The sequence below is a fragment of the Desmodus rotundus genome, chromosome 4 (genome assembly GCF_022682495.2).
Source record: "Desmodus rotundus isolate HL8 chromosome 4, HLdesRot8A.1, whole genome shotgun sequence".
NCBI classification, from domain to species: domain Eukaryota; kingdom Metazoa; phylum Chordata; class Mammalia; order Chiroptera; family Phyllostomidae; genus Desmodus; species Desmodus rotundus.
In genome coordinates this window covers 46367877-46388960 of record NC_071390.1, presented here as the reverse complement: position 1 = coordinate 46388960, position 21084 = coordinate 46367877, and the positions used below count along the sequence as shown (strand labels likewise).

Genomic DNA, 21084 nt, shown 5'->3' with positions numbered 1-21084 from the left:
TCGGGCATTCATCCTTACATTTTGCTCTTCTGGAATGAAGAATAGATGCTTAGAGCTGCAATACCATTTTCAGAACATTAGGTAATGAGAACGAATAGGAAAATAAACACAGTGTGAATGGCAGAGCAGGAAGTGGAGGGCAGGCATCCTGATGGTCTTGAGCTCTTGTACAAGCCCTTTTCTGTCACCTCTAGATTTCTTTTAATTTGAGACAAATAAGTGCGTTTTGCCTAAGCTACTGTTGTTTGGGTTTCTTGTTATTATATAGCCATATTCCTAAAGGCTAATGCTGTCATTGATTGTTGAAGGAGTTCAGAGCATGTCACCCCCAATTATTGTGCTTTGGCATATTGATTATTTTGAATTGAAAGCACTTGGAAAGCAGTGAATACAGGAAGAACATTGTGACTGTCTTTTTTTTTTCTTAAAAGCAAGGTATGAAATTCCTATGTGAAAGATGCCCTTTCTATACCAGAATGAAAGCGATATTCTTATAATCAAGACTGAGAAGTTGAGACCAAAAGAATGCTAACCTAGCAGACCTTGCTAAAATAATCTTAATCATCCTTTAGCCTCCATAAATAGTTTAGTCACTCTTCCACAATTGCTTCTCTTTGTTCAAGCTAATATAAAAGCAGGTAGCTCTCACCATTTTGGAAGGTCTTCATTTCATTATAGGGGGTTACCATGTTATGTAAAACATATTAAATAAATTTGTATGCATTCTTCTGTTAATCTATCTTTGTCAGTTTAATTTTCAGACCCAGCTAGGAACCTTAAGAGGGCTAAGAAAAAACTCTTCCCCCCAATTGTTAATCAAATTATAACTGTAAACTTCACAAAGTTTGCCCAGATTTTTCAATAAAATGCTTTTTTAGCTTATACTGATTGAATTTAGCTTAGTTTTGCTCATTATTATAAGTAAATAATGAGCAAAAGCTTCTTTAAAAAGGAAGTGAAATATATATTCCTTCAAAACAAAAAAATGCATTTGAGAGCTATCCTAATTACTATTACTATAAATAAATTAGGTAAAATATAACTGGTTAAAAAAACTTAGAATCCATAAAATTTTAATCAAAGTCTATTTCAGCTAAAATGTGAAAATATCAGAATAAAGAATAGTAGCAGCTTTGATAAAGAACGTTTTAGTTCATAAATTTACAAGTTATTTCAAATTAATGTAAATAATTAAAATCTAGAAAATATTTTATTTGGGGTAATAAGAATTGAAGAAATATACATATTAACAGTAATGCATTGCATGAAATATTAATTTACATGTATAGATTTTTTCAACTACTATTGACAAACTAAATTTAGGAAAAAAGGGGAAAATGTAAGAATGTCAGATAAAATTTTCTCAATATCGCCTATAAAAAATTAGTAATAACCAACATAATATTAGCTCTCTTCTTCCCTAAACCCTTTTAGGAAGTGGTAGGAGAGGGGGTTTCTTATGATAAAATTTTCAAACTATATCTTCGCAATTTGTTTCACACATATTGCTGGCAATCATTTTGATTTAAGAAAATCCACCCACCTGGGAACTGCGCTCATTAAATACCTTTCTTGAGACCCATGATTTTTAAGGTTAATATGTTAATCTCACTATAGCTTTGCAAAGGACATGGTTAAATGTTTTGATAAGAAATGTGTTTTAAAGACATGCAAATATTATTGTTTTGTAATAACTTTCTTCTTTAGGAGCCCACTACATGTGCCCACACTTAAATCCACCCACAAAATTATATAAATGATAACATTTACTGAAGAATCTTTTGTTTGAAATCTACACGGTTTTCTCCTCTACTGATACTCTCTCACTGCAAACTTTTGAAAAATAAAACAAATCTAGTTAAAAAGATCAGAATTTTAAAGCTGAACGAGGCCTTAATGATTATAAGAATAAGAACATTGAGAACTAGAAATGCTAAATAACTTAGCCAAAGGGCATTGAAATACATAAATAAATAACTGAAAATAATGTTTTAAAAGGAACTAAACTGCTTTTAACCCGGAACTTATTTTTAGTTTTTAATGTGGACAAAACCAAAATTATTAGATTGAGACTATGCTGGATGTTTTAATATACTATTTCTTTTTAATCTGTTCTTTTTGTCTAAGAAGTGTTATTTTTAAGGCCAGGCTTAAGAGGTCTCAGCTAATGTTACTAACATTAATTTCTGATTTATAATGTGACATATATCAATGCTATGTATTCTAATTTATTTTTTCTATCCTAATGGTTAACCTGAATGCTCCTTGTTAAATTTACTTCACTCTAATTATATCCCTTACTGTATGCTGAATGGTCCTTTCTCTTCTTTAGAATGTTTCCTCTTAGTTATTTCCTTGCCAAATTACCCATTAAACTTTCTTCATAAGTCAAGTTCTTCAATTATTTTTTTTCTTGAAACTCTCACTGATTTCATTACATATATTTAACACAGGCACACTGTGTTAATCAAGCGTATTGTATATGTATAAGTTAATTCTAGATTTTATTTTTCTTTACTCATCTAATATATAAATATCTTACATTGACCCCACTATTTACTAAAACTGTCCTGAATATTTCACTTTCTATATTTGGCTGTTTTTCTAATATATGAAAAATGGCAAATAGCTCATCATTGGCAGATTGTAATTAACAAATTTAATTAATTATCTCTGTGTCTGAATTCTAATTAAGGTGATGAAACTGTCCAGGTATAAATTTGATGTGCTTTTATCACGGAGAACTTTGCCCAGCAGTCCTCTTCAGATAAGTGTACGAAGAGCATTATGTCCCCCTGAACAATTTGTTATATAGATCCAAGAAGTCATTTTAAGAAAACTGGAGATATGTCACCATTTGAACTGGGTAATTCTTGCCTACATAGCTATACTAAATTTGAAATTATTTCCAGAGAACAGTCCTAAGTCGGCCCAGAAGCACTTGATAAAAGAAAAGAAAAAAAAAAACACCACAGAATGGAGAAAAAGGAATGTTACTGATATAATACCCAAAATCTTTACAACATTTAATAGTCAGAACGGTGGTGGCTGTGTCTGGAGTTGTTTGAAGAATACAGTTGAATTTTTTCGAACAATTGAGAATGAATGACTCAATGATTCATTTATTCTTATAACTAACTTTTAGGTCCAGAGGAACTAAAATTCATCTTCTCTGTGTTTAAGGTCTCCTTCAAACCACTTCAATCATCCAGGATTAGTCAGTACACTGAATGCTGCTGTGGAATCAATATACTTGTTCTCCTGAGTGCTACAATGTATTTATCCACAAGTTCCCTAGTAATACCTCCCCACCCAACAAAAGTGACATTAAAGGAAAAAGGTTCCAACGTAGTAAACCCCCGAGCACTGTGCTGTTAATGATAAGCAGAATCAAATTCTTCCTAGACTAAATTAGATTTCATTTCCCGCATAAACTGGATAAGAATGTAAAACACAAGAATCTATTCTGTCAGGGCAAAAGTTGCTTAACACCATAACAGACTGAGTACAGGTTTATTTATTATTAAAAGAGCCCATTGGAGAAAAGAGCACTTCCTCAAGTAATTTATAAGTAGTTGCTCCGATAAAAAAGAGATTAATTCATAATTTCATGATAGTGATAAATTCTTGTAGAGTGCAAAAACTACAAGATTCTCTCAGATTCTTTTTTTTTTATTGTTGTTCAAGTTCAGTTGTCTCCACTTTCCCCCAACCATCCCCGCCACCCCAGCCATCCCCAGCCCCCACCCTCAATCCTACCCCTCTTTGGTACTTGTAAAGCTCTTTCCTAGGGAGAGTACTCACCCCATCTGGCCTGCCATCAGACGCCGTGACGATTAGAATGTAGCGATCGGTGCTTTCCCTGTCCAGCGCTTTCCCTAAGGTGAGAATCCCAGTACTAGTGACAGAGAAAACAAACAAACAATTAAGACAGAAAGAAATTTTATCACAGGGAGTCTTCTTGCTATCCTGCAATACTATTCTGTTTTTTTCCCCTTTAGAAAACACATTTTGACTATTTAAGATGTATGATCTAGGATTCATGGTGAAAATTATAAAAAGGTTTTTAAGGCTGTTGCATTTCTTAGCAATAGTGAAAAATTACCAAAGGGAATGAGATAATTGAGCTAATTCTCTATCCTCCATGAAAAAACAAAACTATACATAATTCACTCCAGAAAGAAAGATTTCTCCCTTGTTGGTGACTATGTCAAAGGTAAGGATGCCATTACAGCAGTTTCCGAATCCTCTGAGCCAAGGAGTCATTCCTTGTAAGTACCCAGGTCATCGTTCTAATTAATTGTCACATGTGTCCTTTATCAACATGCAAACATAGAAATCCCATCTTTGAAAATTACAGTGATTCAAACGTACTTTTTCTTCTTCTCTAATTTCAAAATAATTCAGGCTTATTATAGAAATACAGAAAATATACAGTGGATCATTAAAACCTTTATAAATATTACGGTTTTGTAATATTTCTTTTTATTCTCTATTATAACCATATTTAAATGCATTACAATAGTTTAAAAAAGGGATCAGATTCCATATTTTTCATTCATTTTTAAGAAATTCCATAAGCACTTACTCTTTCATTTTATAATTTATAAAACATACTATTTTGTCAATATGCCAGTAATTTTAGCATTATTCTACCATTTTTTGAAAGTTAGGTGTTTCTCAATTTAATTTATTATGTCTAATGGCAGATGAACAGCCTTTGGGAAAATTCTCATACTTTAAATATTTTCATACTCTTTTCACCTTTTTGCTACTGAGCATAAATGCTTCCAATTATTTATGTCTTTATTGTCTAACGTAGCTTGTTTCATAATGGTTTGGTCACTTACAATTGTCTCTGAGACAAGTTCTACATTTATGCAGATATTACATAATACTACACATTAGATATTACAATCTGACCCTGTACATAACATTTTAATGAAGACCTAAATCATTTACTGTGGAGGAGACATTATATTAATATAACAAAACATTAAAACATTTGTCAAGAATAAAAATGTAATTTATTTCTTATTGATAGAGGGCTCTCACTTTCATGCATTTTCTTTTGTTGATATGGGAGAATTTGAGCAATTAACACCACATATGGTAGTTGAGTATGGAAAGTCGACACCAATGAATGAAAATCAGAATCTCAGTAACTCTTTAATTATTGTTGCTGTTGACAGGGACTTAATAAATGTTCTGAACATATGGTATAGCTATGAAAAAACTGACTTTGCTTCTTGTACATTTTTAAACATTTTATCGAAATAACTGAAAACCAATTCCTAGGGTAGCTCATAACAGTTAGGTGTGGATCAACTTCCCGCACCACAGATGGTCCAGGTAATCTCACTCCAGAATGACATTCAAAGAGAAGCATAGGCATTTATTGCTGCTGAGATTATTCACAAGTACCTTAAAAAATAGGAACTCTGAAAACCTAATCATAGTATAATAAAAGATAGAAGCAAATTGAGTTACTGTTTTTCATCCTTCCTCTCAGTTTTAAGATCAAGACTCTATATTCTTTCTTGTAAAATGAATTAGAAAATCAATAGAAATATCGACAGTATTTCCACTTAGGGACATGTTATATATAAACAGCTAATTTTTCATGGACTGGTCATTATTATGGAGATAGTCCTTTGCCTGAGATAGATGTGCCTGTGTCCCATGTAGTAGGTGTGGATAGGGTATTTTGGACAGAGAGAAGGAAAGAAAGAATAGCTAGTGTCTTTTGGATTCATTGCTGAAAGACTAGTTTACGGGTGCACACAAGCATCCTTTCATGAAATCCCAGAAATAACTGGCAAGGAGGAGTCTTACTATGGGTTGGATTGAAATTATGGAGCAGGATACATTGAGCTACAGGTACGTTAAAAATATGTAGGAATTGCTTCTAATAGAACACCAATAATAGTGCTAATTAAACTTGACAGGTTTGAAAATTTATTGCACGAGTGATATCAGTTCAAATGGTTAAGTAAGTAGCTTCTAGAGAAGGTCTCTCCACAAAAACATTGAAAAATGAAGCAGAAAGGGTCAGAACCAACTTTGATAGACTCTGGAACACAGTCAAAGGGTGACAGCAACCAAATAAAGGCAGAAACAAGAAAAGGGCAACTCAGAATGGTAGGAAAGCTTTGTGGCATTTTTACTAGTCCTTGTCCCCGCTCCCTGGCTTAGACTAGCCTTGAAGATGGCGGTCAACATTCTTTACTGTGACGTTCTGGTCCCTGTTTCTAAAAGGAGCAGAACTATGCTTATTCCTAAAGAATTGTGTTTGTCTCTTTTAGCTAATTTGGAGGCTGTCTGAAGACACAATACATGGACTTTTCTTTCTTTTGCCTAACTCATAACTCACTTAAAGCAGAAAAGCAGTGAGTATTTCTGGAAATGTTCAAGGAAAGGAGAAACCCAAAGCCACCCAAGGCAGAAGATACAATAAGCATACAATAGAGCTCTAAAAGCTCGGAAGAAAAAAACTGAGTAGACAGTTCCTTGGGAAATTAGGGCGTTCCAAAGTGCTCATGTATACTGGGGAACAGAATAAAATTGACAGTCCAGAGATAAACCCATACATCTGTGATCAATTGATTTTGAAAAAGATGCCAAGATCATTCAATAGAGAAAGAATAGTCCCTTTAACAAATGGTGCTGGGGCAACTGGAGACTGTGAAACTATGAAATTGGACTGTCTTACATTCTATGTAAAAATTAAGTCAAATGAAACAATAATCTAAATATAAACAATCAAACCATAAAAACCTTAAACAAAAACATAGGGGAACATCTTAATGATTCTGCATTTGACAATTCATGATTAAATATGACATTGAAAGCATGAGCAGCCAAAGAAAAAGTAGATATACTAGATTTCATAAAAATTACAAATTATGTGCATTAAAGGACATTATCAACAAAGTGAATAAAACTATAAAATAGGAGAAGATATATGCAATATGAGTTTGGTTCCCCAAATATATTGGGGATTCTAACAATTCAACAACAAAAAGACAAACAACTCAATTAAAATGTAGGCAAGGATTTGAATAGATATTTCTGAAATACATATACAAATATCAGACAAGCACATGAAAAGATCTTTAACACCTTCAGTCATTGATGAAATACAAATGAAAACTACAATGAAATATGATTTCACACATTACTAAGATGGCCATAATTAACACCAAAAAGTACAAGTGGGAAGATAGCATGTTGACGAAGACATGGAGGAACTGAAACCCTTGTATATTGCTGGTGGGAATGTACAATTGTTCGATCACTTTGGAAACCAGTTTGGCAGTTTCTCAAAAAGTAGACATAGAATTACAATATCACTGAATAATTCCAATTCTGAGTATGTAATCGAAGAAATTGAAAACTGATACATCAACACATGCACATGTATGTACACAGTAGGGTGTTCACAATAGCCAAAACCTAGAAATGCTGTCCAAATGCCCATCAGCTTATGAATGGATACACAATGTTGTACATGCATACAGTGGAATATCATGCAGCTGTCAAGAGGAATGAAGAACTGATACCTGCTTCAACATATCAAACATGAGGCTTATTTAAAAAGCCAGATACAAAAGGTCACATGTGTCATTCCATTTTATATGAAATATTCAGGATGGATAAATCCAGAGAGAGAGAACACAAATCGTTGGTTGCCGGGGTGTGAGGGAAAGGGTAAGTAAAGAGTAAATGTTTAACAGGCTTGGGTTTTCTTTTGGAATGATGAATATATTTTGTAAGTAGATGGATTGGTAATCGTACGACATTGTGATTCTGTTAAATGCCGCTGAACTGTTAACTCTGAGATGGTATTTTATGCAATGTGCGTTTCAACTGAATTTCATTAGTTATATTGCACAGCATTTCCTCAGGCTATATTTCTGAAATGTGCTGTGTTTTATGAAATCAAGCTCTTTAGACAATCAGTTGGATTGCCTAATCATAAAAAATGGTGTTCAAACGTTATTTAGACAGTGTAAATAAAAAGTAGTAGAGAGTATTTTCTTTCAAACAAACCAATATGTTAGCATAAAACCCGCTTCTATAAAAAGTAACCATGTTCCCAAATTGCATTGTTTATTAGGAAATATTATAGCTACAGCATTATGGACTGATTATCTCAGTTTTCATGCTTTCTGTTCTATACTTCCTTTAAACTTTTTAATATATTTTTCTAGATGCAATTGGATGTCATTTACACTTAGAAGTTTCAGAGGCTTGCAAGTGACAGATTCATCACATTGCTTTTGGGCTTCATGTTACAGACAGAGTGTACTTCAAATTGCGTGGTTGCTTCACGTTTCATGACGTTCCACGTTAAATGGTAATGAGTGATCCACACACACAGACTGACGGAAGCAGTTAGGTGTTGGTAGGAGATTGGGGAAAAATGTTGGTGGAATACTGTAAGGTGGCAGAGGGAAGGGGATAAGAAGTAGTTTGACCTGAGTATACATTTTGAGAGTAGAGCTGATAGAAAAGAAAATGTATACCATCTCCCTTACACGGTAATCTTCAAAGTAATCATGAAGTTTGAACTGACATAAATGACAAACTTTAAATTCAGTGTCAAAATGAATTTAACCATATAGGAAAGTAATAAAAATGCCAGTGAAGGTTTAAAAAGTTGAAATAAAATTCTAACGAGAGGCATAAATAACACTTGTAGGTTCTTCAGCTTAACACCCAGCCTTTAAGTGTTATGTTACATACCCTGTGCTACAACGATGACAATCTGTAAAAATTCCTCAACCTCTCGAAATAAATCACTTAAATATTTGGCCATCAAACTTACAATGAACGTTTTTTTATATCAGGTTTAAATGTGCACTTATATGTGAATGTGTACTGAATAAATAGTTGCTTAATCTTATGCAACTCAACACAGATACTACAAAAATTATAAAAATAATGCATTACACCACAGAACCATGGTCATTTAATACATGCTACTGAATGATCTTCACAGCAAATGGCTGCCATTTTTAAGGAACACGGCCTTTTATTCAAAGAGTGAGGTCCTTTTCCGGCTGACTGCTCCAGTCATTAAAATGTATGTAATGATTCAACACTTTGTAAATCCACACTAGCATTAAATTATTATTCATTACCACTAATATTTTTTAAAGAATTACAAACAATTTTTAGTATATTGTTTCAATAGAAAAAGTTAAAAATAATATCATCGTGTTGATGATTATTGCTAAACTTTGCAACATGGCATAAAATAACAATATTTAAAGTAAACAGTGGCATGTATCTTTGTTTTAAGAAAGAAAATGTAACCAATAATATTATTTGTAGGACCTGGAGTATCTAATAAGGGAGACCATTATTTCCCTGCTATCACTTTTCTGAAGCAGTACCTGAATTATTCAAAACCTTACAATTTACCTAGAAGCGGTGGCACAAATTTGTACAAATACTCTAGAACTTTCAAAGAGAGAAGGGATTGACATTTCAATTTCCCCCCATTTCAAATGTGTTGAAATGTATTGCTAATGGTCCAGACTAGCCTATAAATATCAGTAGGAACACAGCAGTGAGGAGGCCGAGGTAACGTGAGCATCAGATAGAAGGCAATGGGCCCTGTTTCCTGCACCTACAATCAGCAATGATCTCTCAAAGAAACCATGCAATCCTAACAAGGACCTGCCCTCGTCTCACCGTCGAAGGGGTGCAAAATCCTCCATCCCAATTATGCCTCTTTGGGAAAATGATTATTTTAAGCTGGCTATATTTTAGAAACAAAAGACTCAGGAAGAAACTTTGAACTTCTTCCTAACTTCTCAAGAATTTAGATAGAGGGCCTGTTCCAGGAAAGGAGCTATTATCATAGATAACTATGGTTTGATATGAACTAGGTGTGATGGACAGAAGGAACCTAGCAAGGCCCATTTGATCAAAGTCTTCTTCGTGTTCTAGAATTAAAATGGCCCAGCAGACACTTGTTTACCCATTCTATCTCCATAGGAATTACCTCACCCCACCTGAAGTCCCAAACAACTATCCCACCCTTTTTTCCTCTGTTCAAGGTAGTATACAAACCTCAACTGCCTGATTTGTTCTCAGGTCCCATATTCTTATGGAATCTCTATATGTACAACCATGATTAAATTTGGTTATATTCTACCATTAATCTGTCTCATTTCAATTTAATTCTTAGGACAGCCAGAGGAACTAAAAGGGGAAAGGGGAAATTTTCTATTCCCCGACCCTGGAAGCAGTTTGCATTTATGGAGATTGCTCTCTGGATTGACCTAAGAGCTGTAGTATTAAGAACTGAGGTCAGTTTAGTCAAAGAGGATGCTGCATGGACATCTTTCACACCTTAAATAACTTCTGCGACCCCAGCTAGGTGTCTCTGGCTTTGAAAGCAGAGATGAGAAAAGTAGAAGAGAAATGGTTGCTAGGGTAACAGAAGAAGTAGGGAATTTCTTTTGTAAATTGGTGGCTCATCAGATTTCACAACTAGCAGCTGTAAAACCCTTCAGCATCAAAGGAAACACACAGGAATGTACATTCTCAATAGAGAAAGAAAGACCTGGGCTTCCTACTTACCAGGACAGGTGAAAAATCCTCACTGTTTTCTATCTCTCTGTCTCTCTCTTTATAGTTTTATTAACGTATAATTCACATATCATCGAATTTACCCATTGAAGTGTACAATTCAATACATTTTAATATATTTTCAGAGTTGTTCAACCATCACAATTAATTTTAGAACACGTTCATCACTGTATCCATTATCAGTCACTCCCCTTTCTCCCCGATCCTCAGGCTAACACTCATCTACTTTTGTCTCTCTAAATTTGCCGATTGTGGATATTCCATACAAATGGAACCATGTCATACATGTTCTCGTGAATGACTTCTTTCACTTAGCATAACGTCCTTGACTTTCATCCATGTTGTAGCTTGTTCCGGCGCCGCATTCTCCTTTATTGACAGATAATATCCGATTGTGTGGATATCTGTTAATCCATTCATCTGTGGACTCACTTGGGTTGTTTCCATATTTTACTGTTTTAAATAGTCAATAATTTTGTTATGAACTTTTTGTGTGTAACTGTTTATGTGGATGTACTTTTTTTTATTTCTCTTGAGTGGATATAAGTAGAATTGCTGGGGTATATGGTAACACTATGTTTACCATTTAGAGAAAATAACAAGTTGTTTTCCGGAGTGCACATTTTACGTTCCGCAGAAATATATGAAGATTCTGATATCTCCACATCCTCATCCATACTTGTTACTTCCTTTCCCTTTCATTGTAGCCATTCTAAGGGGTGTGAAGTGGTATCTCATGATTTTAACTTGCATTTCCCTAGTGCCTAGTGATTATGATATTTCCATCTGTTTATTGGTCATTCATATAACTTCTTTGTAGACATGTTTATTTAAATGTGTCTGTTTTTATTTAGATTATGTTTTTCTGAGTTTTAATAGCTTATATATTTTTTTCTTAATATATTTCCCTTATCATATACATTATTTAAAAATATCTTCTCTTGGTTTGTGGGTTGTCTTTCACTTTCTTGATGGTGTACTTTGAAGCACATTGGTTTTCCAAATTTTGATGAAATCCAGTTTATCAGTCTTCTCAGGAATCACTTGTGCTTTTTTGTGGCATATCTAAGAAAGTATTGCTTAATCATAAAGTATTGCTTAATCATCGTAAAAATCATAAAGATTTACTTCTGTATTTTCTTCTAAGAGTTATATCCACTTTGAGATAATTTTTGTGAATATTATGAGGTATGGATTTAACTTCATTATTTTGCATGCTGTGCCAGCTTCATTTGTTGAAAACATTACTCTTTCCTGTTTGGATTGTCTTGGTCCTTTGCTTTTGGAAATCAATTGGCCATAAAGGTTAAGAGTTATTTCTGGACCGTCAAGTTTATCCCAGTAATCTAGACATCTATTCTTATACCAGTACTGCACAGGCTTGATTACTGCTAAAGTGACCTTTAAATTTATTTTCTTTTTTTAATGATGATTGTAAATTATAGCTAATTTATGATTTGTATATACTTATGGGGGGGTTCAAAACAGCTAAGTTTTTCCAATTTTTAAATGGAGGTTTATTCATCAATGAAGTCTAAGGTTTGAGACATCTGGTTTTATTGGAGACATATTAATTCGTGGTTGTAACATCTTATTTAATGTGAAATTGCTTCTGTTCCTCACAAGACCAAGTGACCACACATGATTCCCTTGATTTGAGGTCATGTACCACATGTTTCTGAGACTGAAGCAACGTCCAGCTCTTTTGTAAAATCTTTCTTTTTATAATCATGGGCTAAGTTTAAGTTTCCATTCTTTCAGGGAGTAAAACCATTATGACCATGCAGAAAACATCAGACAGGTAGCAAGTACAGCTTTAGGTGGATCAGCCACACGTGACAGCAAAGCAGCGACTTTACTATTACAGAAGGAAGCAAATGATCTCTCTGCAAACCTCAATTCTTTCTTAATGCCTGCTCCCAGCTTCCTTAATAGTTATGATGAACATTATCTTTGATATGTTTGGAGAGGTATGTAGAATAAAGCTTATACAGACCACAAAGAAACTTAGCATGTACATGCAATATTTTTTGGTTATTTTTTTTTTAGAATATACCTACATTATTCAAAAATTGAATGATGGACTTTGGTGGTACTTTAAATGTGTTTGAATTACACTTTGTCTTACAAAATTCCCTTTGAATGAACAATTTAGTGCCAAGTTACTCTTTATAAAAATGTCCTTGCTATTATGAGTAGCCAGCAAATTTAAAGGGAACTAATTAATCCCAAGTTACCCCTGCAAAATGAAATGTTTCCACCTCAGAGGATTTTACCTAGTAAAAATGTTTAAAATAAATAAACTCTGGTAAAATTTTTGGATTCAGAATTATACACTCCCCCCAGCTTCTCATTAACATTCATAGAAAAAATGTATAAATTAAACTACAAACAGCTGAAAGCCTCTGATTAGAACTCTGTTCCGTTACTACTAGTACATTAACATTTAAAACAGAAAAACAAATAAATCCAGAAAACATTTTTAACTTACGTTTCCGAAAGATTGAAAACTCGTTGGGGATCTCCATTCTCAATGGCATATGTTATTGGGTCTCCTTCTCGATCAGTTGCCTTCAGAGAGAAAACATAATTCAATTAACAAGTAATTGATGTGGCTTCTGTCCCATACAGTGTAATATAGAACCTTGAAACTAACAGCATAGAATATCCATGATACTCTTATAGCATAAAGATTAAAAATTGAGCTAATGGCAAGATGTAAATAAAGAATTTCATATCTGATCCCAGAATTTCTGTCATTTTCTCTTATCTGACAATAGTAACAATGAATGAGAATATCTTCTGAATGTTTACCTAAGTTACCTGGTAGGGAATACAGTAATGATTTTCCTAAGGTTTATGTATTTAATTGCAGGAGTCTATCTCTACAATTTAAACTAATGTGTTAAACTCTACATAAATGTTTACATGAAAAATCATTTAATCCATTTTTTTCTTTTTCTGCTCTGAATATGTCAGGTCAGAAATGCATAATAGAGCTAGAAAGCTTGAATTGAAAACTAGGCTTCACTTACTAATCGTGTGATTATTTCCCAATTTCTTCATTGATAAAATAGAATCTATAATAATACAAAAGCTAATAGATATTAGGAGGTTTAATTTAAATTACTTATGTCGAGGCACACAGACTAACACTGGCCACACTGTAAGTTTCCAATAAATCTTATTCTTCCCCCACTTTTACTCAAGTTAGAGAAGACAAAAATCAATAGCTTCTGGTTTTTAGTCCTGGGTTTCTCTTACCCAAAATGAAGACACACACTCTAATTTGTGGCACTGGACAATGGAATTGGATCTTCTAAAGCATTCATTAATTTCCTTTACCAATGAACCCTTCCTTAAATTCCATTATGGGAAGTATGAGTGAAGACAGAAACCTAGGTGATATAAAAGGGATGTGAAAGGAATCTACATAAGTATGACCCAGGGAGAAAGGGAGTATCTGAGAAATGGCCAGAGGAATTTTATGTACAGGTTACTGGCCCAGCAGAGATATCAACATTCCTGATTAATAGGTGCTGCCCTTAAGTTGGTATAGGGGTAGCTGTGCTGGTTCCTTTCAACGACTAGCACTTGAAAGCCTGAACGTGAACTCCTGTTCTGTTTCTACTGGTAGAAGGATGGCTTTGGCATGCATTACATAGCCCTGTTCATAAAACAGTTGTATGAGCTACCACAACTAGTGGAAGGCTAGACGCCTCTGTTGGACTACTTAAGCCCCGGAGTCCAGGGACAACTAAATAATAACAGATAATATTTATAAGTTTCCAGGTTCTGTGGGAGAAGCTTTGCAGAATTATTTAATCTGTGCCTCACAAATGTGCCTTCTGCATGAACACGTCCTTCACGTGGCTTCCATAACACCATTTTCACCTGCTTTTACTTTAAATATTACTATTTCTATGCTTCAGACTCTCATATCTCTAAAGTAGCCCTTTCCTCTGAATTTTAGACATAGCCAATTACTTACTTCCTTGCCAATTAGATAAATTATAAGCATCCCTAATTAAACAATGTTAAAATTCCCAAATCCTGATCTTTCTCCCACTCCTCCCCTCACCAAAAACCCCAAAACCAGCTGATTTCAATCTTCATCATCTCAGTCAACAGCAGTCACTACATCCTCCTACTTGCTGAGTCTGCGTATCTTGACCTTAACTGATCATTCTTACTCCCCAGTGTAATGTGTCAGCAAATCCCATTGGAACTATTTTTAAAAGATCTTCAGTATCTGGCTGTATATGAATTCCTTCCCTACTATGGTCTTCCTCATGAATTATGGCAATAGCCTTCTTCCTAGAGGCCCTGCTTTCTCCCTTGTACCCTCACTGTAGTTAATTTCTAATTAAACTGACAAAATGACAAAAATCATCTTCCAAGTTGAGATTCTATTTCTTTTGGGTAAGGTTAAATTGCCTTATTACATACACTCAGTGTGGAATAAAATAAAAAAGTAAGATACAATGAAATAATAAACTCTCTAAGGTAATATCTTCAAACTATTCCATTTAAATCAGAATCTAAAAATTATATTTATTAAATTGATTGCAATGAAAATCTTAGAGAGTAAGAAACAAAAGAATATTTTAAAAGCACACAACATGAAGTTGACAGTAGGTGCTTGATATTTTCCTTGCCTTTTTGTTGTCGTTGTTATTTGTCAGAACAGTATTAGCCAAAAGATAAAATGAAATTGCAAATAATAATAGTTAACTTTTTCAAGAAACACAGGATTATGCTCTATTTGGAGAGTATTTTATCATTAAAAAGCTCACATTAAAGTATTTGTACTGTTTTTTTCTTTCAGTCATTTTTACCTGTAATACTGTTATAGATACTGCCATTTTCTTTTGTATGTTCATTGGTATGTGGGTTTTTTGAGAGGTGATTTATTGTTTTGTGTTTTCATAAATGCCAGAAGAAATAGATTTTGAAAAAAGACAGCTTCATGAAAATAATTTTAAGTCCAAATTAAGGTTTACCCTTTCTTATAATGTATCAGATCTACTCTAATATTTAATATTATTTTCACGGGATGAGATCACTCTGAATGTGGTGTTGTTCTATTTATATGTCATTATTTTATGTCACTAAAATAATAATAGAGATGAATTCTTAGATGACTGTCAATTTTTTTCAGCCAAATTAAATACTTTTAATCCCTGAGATACTTAAAATATTTCTTTAGTTTGTTTGACTCTTGAAATATCTCCATATTTTAAGGATTGTGAGAGCTAATAATTTTCCTACTTCATTTTTAGATGAGGTGATATCCATATTGGGAACTTGAAGACCCATGATTTAGGAGGGAATCCTTATTTCCTTGTTTTCTTCCTTTTATCCTCTTAGTCAATTTTTTGTTGTTATTTCAGGATCTGTGGCAAATGTGGTAATTAGGGAGGACTCATAATTTCCCAGGCAACTAAACCACATGGAATGGTACTACCTGGAACAAAGTTCTTAAATCTATCCATTAGAAGCATCAGCTCTGGTACAAATACCATGTATCTCTATTTGCCAATGTCTGAAGGAAGAAATAGCATGTGAAAGAATTAGAGAAATCAGCAGAAGTGATGATTCTTGGAGTATTCAGATTTGGTCCTGTGCATATATGTGCCCTAAAATATATTTGTGAAATCATTGGAAAATTTTTTTTTTCTAATTATGATTCTAGCCAGGCTTCTCTAAATCATGGGCGGAAACATATAATATCTAATAGTGAATCTTCAAGTTAAAATCAGAAGCTATATTCCATGTTTTTTTCTTATTTAAACCTCATCATAACCTGATAGGTGCATAGAAAATACAAAACATTTCAATTATATTACCTTTTACTGACACCATTCCAATTAGAGCTCTTTATAATTTATTTAATTGGAAGATACACCTTTTATTTAGGTGATAGTAACTGATGCATCTTTTAAAAAGCCAGGTATAGTAGAGTTTTTTGCGTGTTTTATTTTTGTATTTTTCAAAATACCAAATTATGTCCAGAAAGTATCGAGCCATGCACAATGAAGAATGAGACATTTACTGAAGAGGATACAACACACAATACACATTGCACATAGAACAGTGACGCCTCAGTGCCCTCCAGCCTGGGGACCTCACACAGTTCTGCCAAGCTTCATCACTGGCTCTCTCCTATTTTCCTGAATCTCACTGATGGTCTGAAATCTCTACCCTTCCAAAAGTGATTTTTAGTTCTGGGAAAAGCCAGAAGTCGCAGGGTGCCAAATCTGGGCTCTAGGGGCCTGAGTCACATGGGTGGCTTGATGTTTCTCCAAAAATCTCTGCATGAGACTTGATGCATGAGAGGGTGTATTGTCGTGATGAAGCTGCCAATCACCAGTTACCAGCAGCTGAGGCCTTCTGAATCACCTGAATAGTTTCTGTGGAGGACTGTTCAAGCTTGAAGCTAAATTTGATGCATATTTGTTGCTCTACTCAGGCATTTGAGTGTGATGCCCACACAGTACACGTGCTCACTCAATGGCATCTACTGCCCCCACTTAGTACGGTGAGGTTGTCATTGTTCACACATGTGCATTCCAGTCCTGTCTCCTTGGCTGCCAGTTTACATGCTAATATTGCCCAAACAATTCTGGCTGTATTAGCAATGGCTGGACTTTTTCCATACAGACCTCGTATAGCATAATTACTCATCTTTGGTACAAAAACATTTTCTACATTTTTATATTTATAGAAATATAAACATAAAATATTTATAAGTCAGGTCATATCTGAGCCCTTTGTTAAAAGTTCTGAGAGAAGTTATGGTAGCATGCATCTTCCCTGGGCTTAACATAAGTTTACTGGGTGGGCCCTGGAGCCAGCCACCTGGGTTCCAGCCCTGCTGTACCATCTCCTCTCAGTCAAGATACCCAACTACACAGTGAAGATACCAACACCTATAGTCCTCACTCATTAATTCAATTCAGTATGTATTGAACATCTGGACTGCATTAAACACCAGGGCTTCAAAGTAAACAACAACAAAAAATCTTCCTTTGTCCAGTTTATATTGTAGCGGAGATAGACAGATAAAAACAAAATAATTTATTAAGATTTATAGTTTTCTGATCCAAATTAGTGCTACTAAAATATAAAATAATTCAGGAAGGACAGATAGGGAGGTCAGGGTGAGAGTTTTCACTTATGTACAGGTTATCAGGAAAGCTATCAGGAAAATGCAAAAATATGGTAAGCACTTACAAAGGGTGAGGGAGCAAGTCATGTGGGGAAGGGCATTCCTGGCAGAGAACATGGCCAGTGAAAAGGCCATGAGGCGGACACATGCCTAGTGAGTTGAGGAACAGTAGCAACCAGCTCCTGTTTTTTTATTTGGCCTCAGATAAAGAACCTAAGGTTAAATACATAAGTCAGGTTACATGACTGAATGAAGCTTTTTTTGGAATAGCTAGCAGTCATGGAATTTAGTCGTGGGTTTGCTGGCACGTGTTAGCAACATGATAAATTAAGATAAAGCTAGTTGTTTTGTTTTTCTTTTAATTTTTGCCTGAAGGACAAAAAATATCTAAAGATCAAAGCAACTACTCTTTCTAGTCTGCTCAACCAAATTAATCACTGCAACTAAATTGGTCACCCATTTTTAGAAGCACCAATAGGGACATAAAAGGACTAAGCGATGTGCTTAGACACTCACTGGTAAATAGGAATTTTGAAAAAGAAAACAAATCTGCACTAAACTAATATTCTGTTCCTGTTAAAGACAAATGCAGCCATCAAACACCATCTGGCAGAGCACACTTTATGCACACAGAAGGATTCCACATATTTCACAGAACATGAAGACAAAGCGCCTGCCCTTAGGGATTTTTAAATAGATAAAAATCAATGGATTTAGATAATCTTTTCTTTTCTCACTTAGGCAAACAAGTTCTGATTTATGTTATTAAACTACTTTGTCAGTTCAGTTAAGCAGAGCTTCCAAAAATGTGTGTGGAAACTCCTGGTGTTAAGTTGTTGGCCCTTTAACAAAATGTTAATTTTTAAAAATATATTTCAATATGAAGTAGTATATACTTTTTATGGCAGTAGTGTTGTTTTTGTCATTTATGATTCTCATATAAAATGTTCTTTTTGAAATTAGTTTATTTATTTTAAAAATTTAGTTTATTAAATTTTCTAAAAACTCAAGTATTATGGTAAATGATATGCAAATATAACAGAGCTGAAACTTGGAAATGCAGCTAGTCTAGACTGACACTGTAATACTTGAGAATACCCTAAGACCTTTAATCCTGTCCATCTACTGTAATTCATTTTTGCTACAATACTTTATTCTCTCTTCCTCTTTCCTGTATGATTATTTAACATTTTCTCTGCAGGTCTCCAACTTGTCCTACTCCATCTTTATTCTCAGCTAATGCCCCTAATTACTGTTTAACTTAGAAATGTGAAGCAATTTTTCCAAAGCTTCCCTTAGCTTTCTGGACATCTGTTTTCCTCTGTCTCTGTTCCTGGTGCTCTTCATCTCCTTAGCACCTTAAAATCGATGTTTAATCATCTTCTACATTCATTTCCCTTAAGAACTTCATCCAATCTCAAAGTTTTAATAGTACTTAAATGGCCAAGACTTCTTCTTGCCCTGTCTGATGTAGCTCAGTGGATTGAGCATGAGCTGAGAACCAAAGGGTTGCCGGTTTGATTCCCAGTCAGGCATATGTTTGGGTTGTGGGCCAGGTCCCCAGTGGGGGCCACCTAAGAGGCAACCACACATTGTGATTTCTCTCGCTCTGTTTCCTCCTCCCTTCCCCTCTCTCTAAAAATAAATAAATAAAAAATTTTTAAAAAATGGCCAAGACTTCTAATGTATATTTCTATTCTGTACTTCTTTCCTAATTCATATCCAACTGTCTACTCAATAGTTTTTACTAGATGCCAAAAGACATTTCAAATTAAATGTGCACAAAATTGATGTACTCCTCCTCTGTCATTCTTTTCATTCTAGTTAGTGGAAATTCAATATTTCCAGCAGCTTCGCTATATTTTAGTCACCTGTTTTAACTTCTGTCTTCTGTCCCATATCCCATCATCAACAAACCCTTAGTTTCTACCTATGAAATATAACAAGATTGAAAATAGTTCTCCCCATTTCCTGAATATTATTCCAGGCCTTGTCTTGACTACTGAAATAGCACCCTAATTTCCATAATTTCTCACATGACTCCACTACAAACTATTCTCAAGAAAATCCATAATGATTCTTTTAAATTTCAAGTCCATTTATGTCACTGCCTTACTAAAATTCTTCTATTAGTTCCTTATTTCACTCAGGGTAGTTATCGCAATACTCCCCCCAGAACTGGATGACTTCATTTCTATGACTTTCCTCCTCTCTTCCTTTGCTGCAGTCCCACTGGGATTTTTGTTTTTCCTCAAATACACTATGCAGGCCTAAACTTTAGTGCACTTGATAGATTTAGTGAAATTGTTACTGATCAACTTGAAATACCCCACATATTCTCTCCATTTTTCCTTCTGTGTTTTTTCCTCATAGAATCTTTCACCTTCCAAAACTCTGTATAACTCACTGCTATGTCATTATATTTCTACTCCTCCTACTCAAATGTAGGCTCCATTAAGGCAGATCTGGTGTCTGCTTTGCTGGTGATATGCCTTAGTACTTACAGTTTGGGCCTGCTATTGCCCTTCCTATAGCTGAGAGGGTAAGTTTATTGTAATAAAGAAAAAATCATGAACCAGTTTTGTCTTGTGTTTCAATTAACTATATTTATAGTAAAAAAGATTTTTGACTTGATGTTTCTCTTACATCTTCCATGTACATCTCTCTAAATGTATTCTCACCTTGACAGAGAAAAGACAAAGGTGTGTGTGTGTGTGTGTGTGCACTAGTTTTATTCTACATCTTAAGAGTAAATGTTTTATTTAAGAACATATTTTAAAGGGATATTAACAAGCATTTCTTTACAGCCAACTACATTTGTTCATTACATTAATAAATGTTACACGTGAGTGATAATTGCCAAAAAGAGTGGTTAAAGATAATGTAGATTATGTAAACAAAGTATAAGAAGCAGAGAGTTCTTTGTCATTTGAAATGGTGCCAAGAAGTTGATTCCATAAGACTAAGGGTTCAATCTGATGATTCAGTATGTATTATTGCCTACACTAACTATAACATTGAGTTCTGTCTCTAAAATACTGTTCAATTAGAACTTAAATATACTGTCAGGCACATAAAAGGAAAATATTACTTGTTTGTGTGTATCAGTATTTGGTCTGTGACATACTTTTCTAAGCAGTAGCAAGGTTGTGACGGAGAACACTACCCCACTCTTTCCACTGCGTATTGGTGACTCCTAATTGTTACTAAAGATAATCTAATTCTTTAGATTAGAATTGGTGGAAGAATATTTGGTTCTGGTCAGTTCACAACATTCAACATTTAGTGATAACCTAAATAGGTAAAGC

At 34.3% G+C, this 21084-nt stretch overlaps 1 protein-coding gene across 1 annotated transcript in view; it reads right to left on the bottom strand.

Moving 5' to 3' along the window:
- The window catches only part of PCDH15 (protocadherin related 15), an 870634-nt gene that overhangs the window by 232454 nt on the left and 617096 nt on the right, over nucleotides 1-21084 (bottom strand). The window contains exons 19-20 of the mRNA XM_053923048.1: nucleotides 13097-13176; nucleotides 3805-3898 (exon numbers count right to left, since the gene is read on the bottom strand). Coding sequence (XP_053779023.1) covers nucleotides 3805-3898; nucleotides 13097-13176 — 174 coding nt within the window. The remainder of the gene's footprint in view (nucleotides 1-3804; nucleotides 3899-13096; nucleotides 13177-21084) is intronic.